Source organism: Sapajus apella, unplaced genomic scaffold, assembly GCF_009761245.1.
Source record: "Sapajus apella isolate SASKATOON/1434 unplaced genomic scaffold, GSC_monkey_1.0 scaffold85, whole genome shotgun sequence".
NCBI classification, from domain to species: Eukaryota; Metazoa; Chordata; class Mammalia; order Primates; family Cebidae; genus Sapajus; species Sapajus apella.
In genome coordinates, this window is record NW_022437025.1 from 4,680,418 (window position 1) to 4,698,347 (window position 17,930).

General features: G+C 53.7%; 1 protein-coding gene across 36 annotated transcripts in view; it reads left to right on the forward strand.

The window, feature by feature from the left end:
• Positions 1–17,930, forward strand: part of ABLIM2 (actin binding LIM protein family member 2) — a 183,463-nt gene that overhangs the window by 134,259 nt on the left and 31,274 nt on the right. For 13 of the 36 annotated variants that reach the window (XM_032254100.1, XM_032254095.1, XM_032254096.1 and 10 more), the window contains 2 exons: positions 8,850–8,902; positions 10,056–10,194. In XM_032254100.1, coding sequence (XP_032109991.1) covers positions 8,850–8,902; positions 10,056–10,194 — 192 coding nt within the window. Of the gene's footprint in view, positions 1–7,121; positions 7,242–8,849; positions 8,903–10,052; positions 11,170–17,930 lie in introns of those variants that run through there. The other 23 variants (XM_032254094.1, XM_032254098.1, XM_032254101.1 and 20 more) reach the window with 4 other exon arrangements.

The window sequence follows — 17,930 nt, forward strand, 5'->3', positions numbered from 1 at the left end:
CCTCCCAAAGTGCTGGGATTACAGGTGTGAGCCACCGCGCCCGGCCCCTATCTTCACTAAAAATATAAAAAATTCGCTGGGTGTGGTGGCATGTACCTGTGGTCCCAGCTCATCGGGAGCCTGAGGTGGGAGGATCACTTGAGCCCAGGAGGTCAAAACTGCGATGAGCCAAGATCGTGCCACTGTCCTCCAGCCTGGGTGCCAAAGCAAGATTCTGTCTCAGAAAGAAAGAAAGAAAGTAAATGGACAGTGCAAATTGTATGTAATTGGGCATGAATTGATTTCCAATATACACATTTAAGAGTTCTTTTACTGGATATTCTCCTGTCCAGGTAGAATGTATTCTGTCAAAAGTGTGCCCATGCATGCCCAAGTATGTGCATATGCATGTGTGCGTGTGTAAGACCCACCTACAGGCCCCTGGCCCCATCTGTGCAAACCAGCGTCCGTTCTCATCAGAGGGAGAGAGGAATGAATCAGGCTTGAGCAGCCTTTGTATTAATTTTCAGGCTTTCTTGAAACAAACTCTGAATAATGATACTGAATGACTGGAGTGTTTAATTAGTTTAAGACATTCGTTTAATTAGCTTAAGATAATGTTAATTCAACAAGATTTAAAAATCAAGCCTTTTGGCCGGGTGCAGTGACTCATACCTGTAATCCCAGCACTTTGGGAGGCCGAGGCAGGCAGATCACCTGAGGTCAAGAATTTGAGACCAGCCTGGCCAACATGGTGAAACTCCGTCTCTACAAAAATTACCTGGGCAGGATGGCTGGTGTCTGCAGTCCCAGCTACTCAGGAGGCTGAGGCAGGAGAACCGCTTGAACCCAGGAGGCAGGGGTAGAGGCCGGGTTTCACCATGTTGCTTTACCAGGAAGCAGAGGTTTCAGTGAGCCAAGATCATCCCACTGTACTCCAGCCTGGGTGACAGAGCAAGACTCTGTCTCAAAAAAAAAAAAAAAAAATCAATCCATTTCATTAATGTAGTTACTTTCAACTGTCTATTTCGAGCTCATTGAAAGTTTTTAAAGTTAGCACTGCATTTTTCTGATGCCCGAACCCCAGGATTCCTGCTTTAGGGAACTGAGCCTCTCAGCATGAGAGTGGTCAGGCCTTCAGGGCGCAGGGGTGACACTTGATGCTGAAGATGTCTGGTGTTTGAGGAGCTGCCACGCAGTGTGTGAACACCACATACTGGGCCCTCATTAGAGGACCTCACCTCTCACCTGGACACCTCTGAGGCTGCTGCTGGTGCAGGTGAGGAGGCTGAGGCTGGGTGGGAACATCACCTGGCATTGGCCAAGCTGGCGTCCACACCTGCCTGCCTGGCCCCTGACCCCTGACCCCTGACCTGCACTGCCCTTTGGCAGCCTTCGGGGCCCCACAGCACACTGTTACACCACTGTAGCCTCACTGCATGGCTACTATTTATTGGCTTCTTTAAACAGAGAAAGGAAGTAAAAGGAAATGAATAGAAAATAAAAAAGCAAAGCGGAGCCAGGCGCAGTGACTTACAGCTATGAATCCAGCACTTTGGAGGCCAAGGCAGGTGGATCACCTGAGGTCAGGAGTTCAAGACCAGCCTGGCCAACATGGTGAAACCCAGTCTCTACTAAAAATACAAAATTAGCCGGGTGTGGTGGAACATGCCGGTAATCCCAGTTACGCAAGAGGCTGAGGCAGGAGAATCGCTTGAACCCAGGAGGCAGAGGTTGCAGCGAGCCAATATTGTGCCACTGCACTCCAGCCTGGGCAACAGAGTGAAACCCGTCTCAAAAAAAATTAATTAATTGATTAATTAAATAGACCAAATTCACGAGGGGAAAAATGATGGCTCCCCAGCATTTCCCAGTCAGTTCAACTCTCCAGATGCAGGGACAGTCCTCAACAGTTAACAGATTTGCTGTTTCATTTCTAAGCAATCCTGAGCCACCAGATGGCAATGTGGCTCTCTCCTCACCCCCAACACACACGCATGCCCAGCAGGTGGGGGCTGTCACTCCTGCCCACCGGAAGCCAGCAGTGGAAGCCACACCACGGGGCACGTGCTATTCCCAATGTCTTTGCGCCCTTAGAGCAGGAATTAATCAGTCTTTGTTGTGTCTCTCTGGGATTCCAGATTCTAGAGGGGTTGAGTTTCATGTTGGTTTGGAGTCCTTTTTGGCCCCAAATGGTGGAGGCTTGTTTCGGTTTTGTAGAAACCCTGTCTCTACCAAAAAATCAGCTGGGTGGGGTGGTAGGTGCCTGTAGTCCCAGATACTCGGGAGGCTGAGGTACGTAAATTGCTTAAACCCGGGGGGCAGAGGTTGTAGTGAGCCAAGATAGCACCATTGCACTCTGGCCTGGGCAGCAGATCGAGACTTCATCTCAAAAAAAAAAATACACAAAGAAATAAAGAAAGGTGGAAGGGAGGGAGGCCGGAAGGAGGAGAGAGGGATGCAAAGGCATTGGCTGGGGCGGAGACTCCAGGCCCACTTTCCTCGTCGTCTGGAGTCTTTTTCCATCCTGACATCAACCAGAGAGCAGAGGTTCTTATTCTGACTCAAGAGAGGAGAAAGCCCAGTATGGAGAGATTGGAGTGACTTTCATTAATTTATCCAGGGGATGTTTTTCAAGCACCCACCCACTGTGTACTAGGCTCTGTCCCAGTGCTGGGGATACATGGGTGACCCTGCATTCCCCCTGACCCCTGGAGCTGAGCTTCTAGTGGATTTGCCCACGGCCAGACAGGTGAGAGGCTGAGCGAGGTTTCTAGTTGCCAGCGCACATGCTCTGGGCACCGCCCACACACTTGATCTCTCACATACACACACGTTCTCTCTCTCCCCTCCTCTCAATGTCATTCCAATTCACTGTGAATTGTAGAGATAGAGATCATTCTGAGAATAGAAAAAATCCTGTTGATGAGTCTACTCCTTAGAGGCTGAGTCTGGAGGACATAGGAGGGGACAAATCCTCAAAACCTCCTGCAAAGCCATTCAAAGTCCCAGCAGCAGAGAGGACGTCTCTCTCTAGCCAAAGGGATGAAGCCCCGAGCACCTTCCCCAGTTGCTATCAGCTCCTTCCCTTGTCGGAGAGAGCGCCTGTTGGTGCCGGCCCTGGCTCCTGGCTGCTGGAGTCCCGGAAGTCCCGGACTTGCCTCAGGCTCGTGTGGACATTCTCAGGAATGATTCTGCACTGGAGGCAGAGGAAAGTCTGGTGAGGAGTACGGCAGAGACCACCTTCTGGTGGCAGAGCCTTGGCTGGCACCCCCGGCACAGTGGTGGAACAGCCCCCACCTCTGCTGGTCCCTGCACACTGGCAAGAGATCCTTGGAGGTTAGGGCTGTTGCTGTGTTGATGCCGGCAAAGAGGGAGCTGGCAGGGCCCTCCCTTGGAAACACGGGGCCCGTGTGCCGTGTCCATCTGACTCACTTCCTGTGTGCACCTGAGGCTGCAGATTGGCACTTCGGTCACCAAAGGGAGCTCAGAGGCTTATCAGATGCAGCCCTTGCCCTCAAAGCATCTCTCTTCAGCTGCTTTGTGGGGAAGCAGATTTGTACAAGTCACAGGAAGCAAAGTGGTTGGTGATGCAGCCCTAAGTCTCAAAATTTACACGTCTGACATGGAGGACTCTGGCTTCAGGGTCAGAGACAGACAAGGTTCTGATTACCATCTGTGTGACCTTAGACTCCGGACCTCGGTCTCCTCATCTGTATGAGGTTCATAGCATCTATTATTATCTGTTAACATGCTTTAAAAATGTTTACCCAAGTGCTGGGCACAGACTGTAATCCCAGCACTTTGGGAGGCCAAGGCGGTGAATCATCTGAGGTCAGGAGTTCAAGACCAGCTGACCGGGCCGGGCGCGGTGGCTCAAGCCTGTAATCCCAGCACTTTGGGAGGCCGAGGCGGGTGGATCACGAGGTCAAGAGATCGAGACCATCCTGGTCAACATGGTGAAACCCCGTCTCTACTAAAAATACAAAAAATTAGCTGGGCGTGGTGGCGCGTGCTTGTAATCCCAGCTACTCAGGAGGCTGAGGCAGGAGAATTGCCTGAACCCAGGAGACGGAGGTTGCGGTGAGCCGAGATCGCGCCATTGCACTCCAGCCTGGGTAACAAGAGCGAAACTCCGTCTCAAAAAAAAAAAAAAGACTCAAGACCAGCTGACCAACATGGCAAAATGCCATCTCAACTAAAAATGCAAAAAATTAGCCAGACTTGGTGGCAAGCACCTGTAATCCCAGCTACTCAGGAGGCCACGGCAGGAAAATCGCATGAACCCGGGAGGCAGAGGTTGCAGTGAGCCGAGATTGCACCATTGCACTTCAGCCTGAGCGACAGAGTGAGACTCTATCTCAAAAAAGAAAAGTTTATCCAGACCACAATACAGGGTTTATCCAATGAGTAGGTATTCAGTAAGTACTTACCACATATATGTTCTCAGGAATGCACCTTTGTGTTGACTTTGCTACTTTCATCAAAGCTCTTGTTATGTACAGAAACCTCATCCACCTCTGCCTCCACTTCACTGGCCTGTGAGCTTCTAAAGACAAGGGTCATGTCTCAGTTTTTTTGGCATTCCCCATTCTTAAAACAGTACAGTGCACAGTAGGCACTTGGGACAAGGAGAGGGGGACAAGGTTGAGGGGCTAAGGGTGAACAGAGGGTAGATGGACTGATCCATGCATTAAGGGCTACATGGATGAATGGATGCATCAGTGAGCAAAGAAATGAAGTGGACAAAGAGAGGGACGGGTGAATGCTTGGGTAAGTGGGTGGATGGATGGGTGGGTGGGTGGGTGGGTGAGTAGGTGAATGAGTGGATTAGCTGGATAAATAAATATAAAAATAGCGGATGCACAAGTGGATGGATAGATGGATACATGGTGGGTGGATGGATGGGTAAATGGATGGTTGGGTGGCTGGGTGGATGGATGGTTGGGTGAGTGAAGGATGGATGGATCGATGGGTAGATGGATGGGTGGTGGGGTGGATGGGGGGGTGGGTGGATGGATGGATGGATGGACAGATGGGTGGATGGATGGATGGGTAGATATATTAATAGATGGGTGGTTGGGTGGGTGGATGGATGGATGAAGGATAGGTGGATGGATGGGTAGATGGATAGATGGGTGGGTGGATGGATGGATGGATGAATGGGCAGATGGGTGGATGGGGGCACATGGATGGGTAGATAGATGAATAGATGAGTGGATGGGTGGATGAATGGGGTAGATGGATTGATGGATGGATAGATGAATAGATGGTAGATGGGAGGATGGATGGATGGGTGAAGGATGGGTGAATGGATGGGTGGGTAGATGGATTGATGGGTGGGTAGATAGATGAACAGATGAGTGGATAGGTGGATGGATGGGTGGATGGATGGGTGGGTGGATGGATGGATGGATGGGTGGATGGATGGGTGGGTGGATGGGTGGATGGATGGGTGGGTAGATGGGTGGATGGATGAATGAATGGATGGATGAAAGATGGGTTGAGGGATGGGTGGATGGTTGGATGATGGGTTGATGGATGGATAGATGGATGGATGGTGGATGGATGGATGGGTGGATGATGGATGGATGGATGGGTGGATGGATGGATGGATGATTGGTTGATGGATAGATGGGTGGATGGGTGGGTGAATGGGTGGGTAGATGCATGGATGTATGGGCAGATGGGTGGATGGGTAGATGGATGAATAGATAAGCGTGTGTGGAAAGGAATAAAGGGGTAAGGGATGCACACAGGCTGGCATGGATGTTCACATATGAATGAATTATAAGATGGGGTTTGGGAAGGAGGAAAAGCAGGCCAGTCCTGTACACAGAAAAATAATTCGAGACCTCTTACTTTCATTCAGACGCCACCAACCAAAGTTATCCCAAGGAGTACAGGGAATAGAAAGCCTTTCCCAAGAGGGTGCCTCATGACAAATGCATTCCAGAACTCAGGAGGAGCTCCTGTGTGATGCAAGAGACATTTTAAACTCTCTTTCTGTGATTGTCCTGAACTGATCTTTCTCTGACCTCCCAAAGCAGCGTGTACAAATCAGCCTCAACGTTGGCCTCTTGTTTATCCCTAATATTTCAAACCTGTAAGCTGAGTTTTCCATTACGTCCCCAAATTCATGCGGGTTATCTCATGTGACCCGCACAACTTGGAGGGGTAGGCATCCTTGGCCCATTTTACAGATGAGGAAACTGAGGCTCAGAGCTGTTATGGGAGCAAGCCACCAATAATCCAAAGTGCCAGTTTTCTATCTTTTCCTACCCAGGCTCCTAGTTCTCGAGAGACTTGGTCGTCTGTTTTGTGGGCTTGCAAACTGGTTTTCAAAAAGTCCTTGGTACAGGTCTGGTTAAACTGTGCACATCTGGAGGAGCTGGCAGTGTTTGCAAAGGAAACTTGCTAAATCTTGGGAGAATATCCCTCCCTCAGATGGCAGGGGCTGTTCTTAAGACCTGAGATGACTCTCCAGCCAGAATGTATCTGGTCAACCGTCTTCCATGGCTGCAGGAAGTCCTTGAAGCCAGGGTGGCCTCTGGGCCCCCAGGCCTGAATTCCAAGGGCTGGGATTTCATGTCCCCAAGGGCCCTTCAGCTGGAGCGACTTTATATTATCCATGCACGTGCAGATTACTCCAAGTTGGTGATCCACTTTCCGGCCTCCTGGCTTTTCAGGAAATGGTGCACTTACTTTTGCCAGCCGACTCAGCCCCAGGGGCTTCTCTGGCTTGGACGATGGCTATGCTCTTAGAACTCCAAGTAGTCCCTGGCCTGCCTTGTCCCTGGGACTTGCTGGGCAGCTGCCAAGAGTCATGACTGATGCATGGCCGCACACTCAAGGGCTCCGCTGCCGGGCGACGGCCGTTGTCTGGGCAACAGGAGAGTCCAGCTGTGGGCATGCGTCCCCCAGAGCTCCCTGCCCCCTCTGCCTCTCCATTAAACGCTTCTTGAGCAGGCTGGGCGTTGATTTGCCTCTGTGAGTGGGGAGAGCAGGGCTTTGTATTTTCATGCTGAAAATCACTGTCTCTCCTGGAAGAAGGAGAAACAGGTAGCCGTTGAGAATAACGAGATGTCAGTGTATTCGGAACGGAACTGCTCAGTCTTCAATTTTGGCCTTATCTTGTCAAGGTCCTGTAGTCCAATCCCAAATTTCCAAGCTCTCTGGCCTGGTATCAGTCTTGTCCTTGGTGGTGCAGGAGGCAGGGTACGCCAAAAGACAGACGGGCCTGAGCCTGCTGCCTGCTGCAGGTAAGAAGCCCACCTCGGCGTGTCCTTCCTGAGGCCTGGGTCTTCGTGGTGGGCTGGGGACCGAGAAGGGTTTTTGTGTAATTGTTCAGTGCATGGGGTCAGTGTTTCTGTACGGGATACAGAAGGTGTGGGGCTTCACCTACTAAATTGGATGCCGAGAACGTCAGCATGGCCTTGTGTGATTTATTTGCTCATTCTTGGCTGGAGATGTCAGCCCAGCTGGGTGACAACCTCCCAAAAAAAAGGCCAATGGAAAATCCAGATGCTTCATTACTCAGCTCCGGAGAGTACCCTTGGTAAAGGGACTGTTGCGAAATGGACTTTTGCTTGTTCTAGTTCATTGAGTCCATTTTTGCTTGCGTTTCGTAATTTTGTCATTTCCTGACCGCTCTTCGTGAATGTCTTCCAGTAGCAGACCTCGTCACCATTTTGCAGTTTGCCAGCAGCAATTAGCCAGGTGGGGCAGACAGGGAAGGACTTCGGACTCAGAAGGCCTGGCTCATGTCTGCCTCTGGTGCCCACGCATCCGTGACCTTGTGTGAGGCATACCACGTCCCTGAGCCTCAGTCTCTTGATCTGTGAAACGGTGTGAAGTCCCTTCCTGGGGGAGTGGGTGTGGTAGGCATTGGTGTATGCAGAGCCCCTCGCCCAGGTCAGACACGTTGACCTCCACGACTGAGACTTTGTGTTAGGTGGGAGGTTTTTAAAATGCATGTTCTCAAAAGGCCAAGTGGGCCGGGCATGGTGTCTCAAGCCTGTAATCCTAGCACTTTGGGAGGCTGAGGCACGTGGATTACTTGAGAACTTGGTCAAGAATTGAAGACCGGGTCTGTTGGGGGGAAATAGGGGAGGGACAGCGGGGGGTGGGGAGTTGGGGAGAGATAGCATGGTTTATTTTTTATTTTTATTTTTTTGAAAAAGAAAAGAAATCTTCATTTTGCTTTGGAAACCACAGCATTTAAAATTTTTTCTAAAAGGTGTTATTTTCAATCTAATATTATAATTTCTATGGCCATATACTATAAGTATTACCTCCTAAGCTTTTTTAATCATCACTACTTTAAAAAAATAATAATTAAAAAAAAAGAGTTCAAGACCAGCCTGGCCAACATGGCAAAACCCTGTCTCTACCAGAAATACAAAACTTAGCCTGGTGTGGTGGCGCACACCTGTAACCCAGCTTCCCTGGGTAGCTGAGGCAAGAGAATCGCTTGAACCCGGGAGGGGGACATTGCAGTGAGCTGAGATTGCACCACTGCACTCCAGCCTGGGTGACAACAGAGCGGGACTCCATCTCAAAAACAAAACAAAGCAAAATCAAAGGCCACGTGGCTGCATCTGCAAACGTGGCTCTGCTCTGTGTGGGTGTTTGGCTGGAACTGAAATCGGGCCTCACTTCACACCCCTGCTGCTGTTGCTCCCCGGGCAGGTTCTCTGGGGGCCTCGTCCAGCTCACCCTGTTCCTTGCCCCTTGAAAGGCACTCGTACAACTGACCTCCTCTTTGATTGATTTCTCATTCTCGAGCATAACTGTAACATGGGAAATTGTGATGTGGAAACCCTCAATAAATGGTGTGTTGCCTTTACAAATTGATCTTTCCCTTCCAGCTGCGAGGCGATCCGATGGGGAGGAGGGAAGCTTCGACCAGGATAACAGGAAGGTAATGCCAGGGGACAGCTGGCTTAGAACAGCCTCGCTCAGAAGGAAAGCGGTTGTGTGGGGCTTCTCCAAGGGGAGCTTCAGAATCTTTCTCTTACATTCTGTTCCTCAGGGGCCCTGCGAGGCCAAAAGCAAGAGGCCCTTTCATCAGTTTCCTTCCTGCATTTAGGACGCATACACCTTCTACTAGGGTCTTGGTTATGTGCCCGTGTGACTTCATTATGGTTCTGTGACTCAAGAGATGTGTGTCATGAAAGGGAAATAAACCAGAGTGTATCCCTGGGGCATCCACTAGTCTAGAACAGGCTCAGCAGGTGTTTTTCATAAAGGGCCAGAGAGTAAATACTCCTGGCTTTGTGGGCTGCACCATCTCCAGTGTAGCCACCGAACTGTGTGAGGACAGCCAGAGCCGAGACGTGAACCGGCATCTCCGTGTTCCAACAACATGCGCGTTGCAAAAGCAGGCTGTGCGCTGGGCGTGGCGCTGGGGCTGCGTTCAGCCTCCCTGGCTCCCTTCACCTGTGCTATCGCCGGAAAGCAGGGCTGTGTGTGGGAAGAGCCCAAGGCTGGACTTGGCAACCTCCCTCGTTCTTCCCATGTGGATCCCCCCGCAGGTCCCTGGCCCCCCAGAGCCTGGATGGCTGTGTCCATAAGATGGGGCAGCTCCCTTTCCCCCGGATGCTCCATGTACCTGTACAGCGTTTATTGAAAGCTACGTTTCTCACATATTGAGTTTTCTCACAGTGGGGTCAGCTCATAGGTTAAAAGCAAGGAATCTGGCCAGGCGCGGTGTCTCACACCTGTAATCCCAGCACTTTGGGAGGCCAGTGTGGGTGGATCACAAGGTCAAGAGATCAAGATCATCCTGGCCAACATGGTGAAACTCCGTCTCTACCAAAAATATAAAAATTAGCCTGGCGTGGTGGCCCGCGCCTGTAGTCCCAGCTACTCAGGAGCCTGAGGCAGGAGAATCGCTTGAACCTGGGAGGTGGAGGTTGCAGAGGTCACACCACTGCACTCCAGCCTGGGCAACAAGAGCGAAACTCCGTCTCAAAAAAATAAAAGGAAATAAGCTACAAGAAAGATCCAGTGAGATGTTTCCACCACTGCCGACAGCCTCGAAATCCAGGTGACTCTGTTTTTCCCTTCAGCAGAAGAGCAGCTGGCTGATGCTCAAGGGGGAGTCAGACACGAGGACCAGCTCTCCAGACCTGGACAGCCAGTCCTTGTCCCACAGCAGCGGGCCCGACAGAGACCCTCTCCACCGGACACCAGGGGACAGCTTTCACGCACGTGAGTGGTTCTTTTGAAGAAGAAGCTGTGATGTGCACAAAGGGCCTTGCAGCAAAGGGGCCCTGTCACTCAGAGCAGTCCCCCCAAATCTAAGCCTTGCCTGTTAAAAAACATAAGAGCAAGCCAGCAAACCTAAGCGCCGACTAGATGGAAAATGGGGCCCTTGCAGTTTGCCGATTTGGCCGTCCCCGAGCCAGTGTGCTAGCAGGGGCCACGCCTGCATGTCCCCTCACGGCTCTCTGGGTCCTGCGAGAATGCAGAAAGCCAGATCTGCTCCCAGGCTGTTCAGGAGAAAGGCATCCGGGCTGACGGGTGGGAGTCGGGGCCTATTCCCTCCAGAGCAGACGTGGGCATGGTCCGGCTGATGTGTGCAGACTTGGAGTTGGTGACAGAGCACCGTCCCTGTCCCCTGTGACTCATCCTGAACAAGGCATGGCCTCAGGCCTCACAGGGAGACAGGGATGGCATCTGCCTGACCCTAGGGGTGTTATGAAGACTGAATGGGGGTGATTTTCAAATGTACAGAAAACTCCAGATCATGCTTTTTGCTTCCAGCCGCTGTAACTCATAGGTGAAAACCAGTAGCAAGTGCAGCCAGGCTCACTCAGCGCCTCGCAAAGGGTCTCAGCTGGGCGGGGGGCAGTTTTCTGTGGGCGGGGTTTGGGCTCAGCTTGGAAGCAGGGACCGGGAGGCGTGAGAGCAGAAGAAAGACCTGGCTTTGCAGTGAGGCAGACCCAAGTTCAAATTCGAGCTCACCACTGACCAGCTGTGTGACAGGGCCGGGTGGAACTGGGTACATGTGTGGCACTCAGCCAGCCATAGTAGATGCTCAGTAAATGGAAGCTGCTTCTCATCCTCATCCTCATCTTCATGCCTGGAAACTGTAAACCATCTTACTCAACAACTTAAGTAGAAAAGTGTTTCAGTGTGATGCAGAAACTTAGAGATGATAATACGTTAAAGAATAACTTTAAACAAAGAAAGGTGTGTTGCTTGCGTGTGATCTCTGTAAGCAGGTGTCTGTGTACCCCTCGGGCCTCTGTCCCCTCCTGGGGTGCAGCTTTGTAAATATCAGGATCCCAGAGGCTGGGCACAAGGCTGATGTCGCCATAGGAAAACCACCCCCAAAAAAATCCCCCAGAGAGAGAGTGCTCGCCCCAGACTGCAGCCTGTTCCTTCCGGAGGAACTGCCTGTTTCATCTGCAGGCAGGGCAAGGGGGCTACGGGGCTGGTCCACATATGCCTGCCTGTGCCCGCTGGCAGCTGCCTGCCAGTCCCCCGGTCCCTCTCTCTTGGGTCCTAGGAATCCCTGCCCCTGGCTGGTACAGCGCTTGCCTGCAGGCCAGGAAACATTGGCCTGGCTTGTGGCCCCTCTGCCCTGCACTCGTGTGTCCTGATGCAGTGGTGTTTGTAAGGGGAGCTCCTCTTAAACACCAGCTCAGCAGCTTCCCCAGCACCCTCCCCACCTTGCTCAGTGTCCCGGCATCAAGGCGTTGGCCCTGGCCCTGGGAACCAGGAAATCAGTGTTTGGGGATCTCAAGGTGGCATCATTCAGCATTCAGTCCTCCCATCCAAGTGGCCGGCAGGACTCTGCAAGGCTGGGGCCACACTCATGACCTCCCCTCAGACTCTTCAGGGAGGCCAGAATCCCACTGATGTTTGTGGCCTGCCTGTGGCTCAGGACTGAGGGAGGAGGGGTGCTGTGTGGGAGAAGCTAGTCTAGAGCCAGGCTGCCCCCCGGGCCCCCTGGGCCCCTGAAAGGCTGTGTGACCTGCACATGTGGCCTTCACCTCATACACCACTTCCTCGTTTAAAAATGCCGGAACGTAGGTGCCCTGGAGTTGATCCAGGAGCTCACAAGCCTGGCGGGGGGCAGGCCCTTCGAGGCCCGGAAGCCATGGCAGTGTGGGGGTGGGCTGGTCACTCAGTGGCCAGGGCCTGTGTCAGCCCTGCCCCTTGCCGTCACATTCTCCTTCCAGGCTGCCTATGCAGACCCATGTGGGACGCAGCGGCCTCCGTCCTGGCGTGCTGGGTCTGCAGGACTCCTATGGCCCGTGCTGGACTCACGAATTCCCCAGGGGGACTGTGCTCCAGCAAAGACGTGTGTCTTCCCCTTGCCATGCCTGCTTACGAGGATGTGGCTGTGCTGCTGTCCTTCCTGCACTTTCTCCTGGTGTTTTGAGCAGGAAACCCGCTGTGTCTAACCATTCTGATTGTGCCTTTATTTCCATCTCCATGCCATTGCCTTGTTTCCCGATTTGCATGGAAATGGCAGCCAGGACCCAGGCTGCCAGCTGTGCCTGGATCAGGTGAGGAATCCAGGAGGGAAGGGGAGCACACGGAGATGGAGAGCCAGCCACTCTTTTCTCTCGGGGTTCATTTGATTCTCACCAAGTAGCCCCAGACCTGAGTCCATGCGCACCAGTTCCATTTGCATACAGCGTTCACTGAACAGAGCATTTGCACACAGCAAGGCCGGCCCCCGTGCCTCGGGTCGCCCATCCGTGGCACCCAAGGAAGGTAGGATTGTGACATTCAACACAGTGGGCACTCAATAAATGTCTGTTGAATTGAAATGCGTTACATTCAACGGGTATTTATTGAGCACCCACTCTGTGCCAGACGCTGAGCGGGGCGCCGAGGGGGACAGAGAAGATGAGAGCAGCCCCGGGAGAAGCGTGCAGGGAGCTGGGAGAGGCAGAGATGCCAACAGAGTGAGTGCACACGTGTCTGCCGCCACCTGCCCGCCAGGTGCCGCTGCGGCCTCACAAGAGCTGGGTCACAAACTCGTGTCACCCACAACACCATCTGCACATCTCACCCGGGACTGAATCTATCATTCAGTCATTCATCCATCCCTCCACAAAATACTTACTGAGCACCTACTATGCGCTGGACTTGGTGCTAGGCAGTGGAGAGGCAGTGGTAAGCATGGCCCAGTCCCTGTTCCCCAGCAGGGAAGCCAGAGGACTCTACAGCGGTGACAAGCCAGGGAGCAATCCCCACCCCATTAGTTCCCAGCAGGCACCACCATCCCTCCAAAGAGGGTGTCATATTGAAATCTCTATATTATTATGGACTGTTTTTCTGTTCCTTTTTATATTACACATAGGGCTTTATCCGGACTACGTGCAGAGTAGTTTATATTATCAGTGAACCTGATTTCTGCACAGGAAGGGAGGCTGTGGACTTTTTGTTACAAGAAGCGTTATCGGACAAGGCTCGCTGCCCTGGGGAGGAGCACAAGGGGGTCCCATGTCCTCCCCGGCCTGGCAGCCCGGCCTGCTGCTGCTTGGGGTTCCACGCTCCTAACCTCTTGAGGCCCCATCCTCTCTTTTGAGGTCTTCCACATCCCAGCCTTGGAGGTCAGAGGCATGTCAGCATAATACAAACCCTGTGGGCAGCCCGAGGCACAGCCCAGAGGACTCAGTGGCCCCTGGAAAGGACCCAGCACTTCTATAGGGAATAAGTCCCTTTCCTCAAATGCCAGCACATGAGGCCCATGTGAGCAGTGGGAGTGTGGGAGCCAAGGGTGGCTTGGCCAGGTTGGACAGGGGGTGAGGGAAGCTCTGAATTAACTACCGCGGCAGCACAGGGGAGCCCCCGTGGGGACGCTTCACCCCCAACCTACTGGGGCTTTGGCATTTTCTGTCCCCTTCTGTGTGCCCCCTGGCTGTGGGACCGGGTGGAGTCCCGTGTCTGCTTGTCTCCCCGCTGCCTGGTCTCAGAGCCTGCTGGGAGGGAGGGGCAGGAGGCAGCGTCTCAGCTGCAGCTTCCCTGTTCCTGCCAGCAGAAGGGAAGGCGGTGGGTGGGGACCAGGACAGAGGTGGCCTTCCTCCTCTCCCCTTTATTCCTCTGGAGTTGCAAGGTGGGGCAGAAAAGTTCTCAATTCCTTAGTCCATGGTTGATGGAAGAGACTCCCTGATGTGCTGCCTGTCAATCTCCTGAGAGTATCTGGTGGGACGGGCAGGGCGAATGGCTCAGGCTTAGAGATGTCAGACCCCCCCCAAGGATGGAATCTTCAAACGTCAGACCTGGAAGAAGAGGGCCAGGCTCGGTGGCTCACGCCTATAATCCCAGCACTTTGGGAGGCCTAGGTGGGTGGGTCACCTGAGGTCAGGAGTTCGAGACCAGCCTGAACATGGTGAAACCCTGTCTTTACTAAATACAAAAAATTAGGCAGGCGTGGTGGAGGATGCTTGTAATCCCAGCTACTTGAGAGGCTGAGGCAGGAGAATTGCTTGAACCCGGGAGGCGGAGGTTGCAGTGAGCCAAGATTGCACCATTGCACTCCAGCCTGGGGGACAGAGTGAGACTCTGTCTCAAAAATAATAATAAAATAAAAAAGAACTGGAAGAAGAGCATGGCAGCCCAGAGACAGTGGGTGGGAGCTGCAAGTCAACGGATGCAGGAGATCGCCAACTTCCGACCTGGGACCGTGTGACTACACCGGCGTGAATCCACGTACACTGGGTAGAAAGCGTACCTGCAGGACCCACACCCACTGCTTCTCGCCTCAGACAGCATTCAGTGAATGACCGAACCAGTCAGCCCCTGTGATGCACCAGGCTGTGCGTGAGATGACTCACACCTGGACGGAGGCTAATGCCGGTTTCTGAGCATGTTTAAAGCAGGCTGGCTAAGCCGTGATGTTCACTAGGTTAGGTGCGTTCAGTGCGTTTTCGACTTAGGATCTTTTTATCTTACTGGGTCTGTGGGATGTGTTGAGCCTATGGTGAGCCAAGAGGCATCTGTCTGTATTTCGTGAGTGCTTGCTGTGTTCGCGCTGTCCTGGATGCCGGGGACAGAGCAGAGGCCAAAACAGACAAAGTTCCCTGTCTGTGGAGCCAACATTCCAGTGGGGACGGGGAGACATAGAAACAAGCTGAGAGTGAGTTATATCAGTGCCCTGTGCTAAGAGGGACAGAGAGGGCTGGGGGAGGGTGCACTGCCAAATGCAGTAAGTAGTCAGGGCAGAGAGACGGTGTCTGGTGCAGCTTGAAGTGGGTGTAGACTCGAATAGGGTCAGTATATGGGGGAGGGCATTCCACCTCCCCGAGGGTGGAGGCCGGGCCGTAGGTCGGAAGAACAGCGAGGGCCATGCGTCGGGTTTGTGCACCCTTTGGAGGACCCAGGCCTGGCCTGACTCAGGGTTTAAGCAGCACAGCCAGGCAGGAGCAGGGTGGCCTTGGGAAACTGAGGCATCGAGGGTGGCGGGGTGGGACGCACCAGAAGCTGGCAGAAGCAGGCCGAGGGCCAGTCAGGAAAGGTCTGGAGTGCAGTGCCAGGGAGGGGAATTGGGACGACACGGGAGTGAGGTTACGTTTTACATGTTTAAAGCATCAGAAGCCAGCTGCACAGACGGTGGACCGGAGGCTGCTCAGCCAGGGTGGGAGGAATTGTGGCGCGCACAAAAGCAGCTGGGGGCTCTGGAAAGATCTCACCGGCAGGGCCCGCGTGGGAGCAGCTCAGGAACCACGGGGTGCGGGGGTGACAGAATCAAGGAAGACTGGTGGGTGGTTCTGGCGCAGGCCGGCGGAGGCGCCTTTACCCAGGGTTGGGGTGGGAACAGGTGGGTGTCTTCACGTTGGCTTGGATTGCCTGAGACGTCCAGGCAGGGCTGCCAGGGGGCGGATGGAACTCAGAGGAGAGAGCCAGGCTGGAGGCTCCCAGATGGGACTGGAACCATGGGAGTTGGTAGCCCAGGCCACTCCGACTGTGAGCACACGGCTGCGTCCTGAGTTTGCATTCCTTTCTCAAGAGAGTCTGAGACCCAAACCTCCTGCCTGGCTCCAAGCCTGCTGCTTGTCAGCGTCCTCCCATCTCCTCGTCTCAGCAAAATGCTGGGAGGAGAGAGAAAAAGAGAGAAAAGGCCTGCACATACATGTGCTGACAAGGGAGCAGGTGGGAAGGTGCCATCATGGGGCAGGAGGCTCCATGAAGGAAGTGGGGAGGAGCACCCAGGAGGGACGAAGGCAGGAGAGGGAGTGGGCTGGGGGAGCGGGGACAGGGACAGCCAGCAGGGCCGATCCTGGGGAAAAAGCAGGCAGGGACAGCCCAAGGAGGGCTGGGAACTTAGGCATGGGCACCTTGGTGTCCAGCAGGTGGCTGGAAGGTCCCTCCATGCAGAGGATATTAGGGAGGAGTGGCCAGCCGGGACCACAGTGATGGCCTTTCTGGAAGGCCTGGCCTCCTGCTGGGCGGGCAGGGTGCTCTCTGAGCCCCCAGAGAAAGCAGAGGGAGCTCCAGAGGTCAGGGAGAGGTCCCTGGCCCAGGAGAAGATGCTGTGACTGGAGGTATACCCCGCCCCGGGGACAGTGGCCCAGGCTGAGCATGCTGGGCTCCAGAGCCCCAGGGAGCCCCCATTCAGTTGGCTGGAGGCTAGCTTTCAGCTGGAATCCCCATGCCTCCCCGCGCCCAGCAGGCTCACCCACGCCCAGGGACGGGGTAGGGTGTGGCCTCCCAGACCTGCGGGTAGCAGCACAGGCCCCAGGTGGCCCCTGTGTCCCTCTGGGAGCTCATGTTGTCTCACGGCCACAGCCCCAGGGCCTCCTTTGTCAGCCTCCAATGCTACCTGGGCCCTGGAGAGCCCCACCCCACACTGGAGGCTCTGCCTCCCCTCCCCAGTCCAGGCCTGGGGACCTGTCATCTGTGTGCTTTTCTCCCCATGGACTCTTAGTGCCTCGAGCAGTGTGAGATTCCCATGCCTCCCGTTCCCAGGCAGTGGCCTTGCCGTCCGTGCTTGTGGTTGGCCACGTCTTCCCAAAGGCTCCAGGGACAGCTTCCTGACCATCAGCCTTCCCTCTAGGGACCCAGCTTTTTTTCTGTGGGGTGGGGGACATGAAAGTGGCCACCCTGAATACAAAGCTGCAGAAGTGTCCAGGAGAGCATGTGAGGGGTCTCCAGAGACGCTGCCTGAGGGTGCTGGTCCACCCATGATTCAATCCTAGCCTGTCACTTGCTGTGTGACCTTGGGCATAAGAGAAATGTCTCTGAGTTTGAAGTTCCCTCATCTGTAAGAACAGATATGATCCAGTCCTTCAGGGAGCACATGGGGATGAGGAGCTTGCACGTGGGCACACGGGGATCCTGCAGCCTGACCATGAGGGACTGTTGAGGCTCAGCACCTCAATTCCACAAGCCGGGCCATGGCAAGGCCTCCATGGCCATCTCGGGCCTGTCTCACTTGTTTCTGAAGTCTGCAGCTCAGACCAGCCGAGGGGCCTCGCGTTCACCACTGCTTAGGAATGACGGGTGCCCCCCTTCCTCAGATGGAGACACCAAGGCTCAGAGAGGGGACCCAAAACTTGGGAACCATAGCCTCCAAAAGACCAGGCCATACGTGCTAAACCTAAACAGGATGACAGCCCGCCCAAATAGAGGATTTAACACTTCACAAGATGAGTCTCTGAACATAATGTCCAAAATGCGCAGATACTGCAAATTACCCATCACACCAAGAACCCTGAAGGTAAATGAGGTGAGTGACAGCCAACAGATACTAACCCTGAGAAGAGCTGATGGTGGAATGGTCTGACAAGGATTTTAAGGCATCCGTCATTACAAAATGCTTCAACAAGCAATTACAAATAGTTTAGAAACGGTGGCTGGTAAGGGGGCCTGAGGACTCGAGGAAAAACACAGCCACCCTGCATCTCCTACCCAGCAGCAGCAGGTGACCCCGGCTGAAGTCTAGAACACGCGATTACAGGTGACCCCGGCTGGAGTCTAGAACA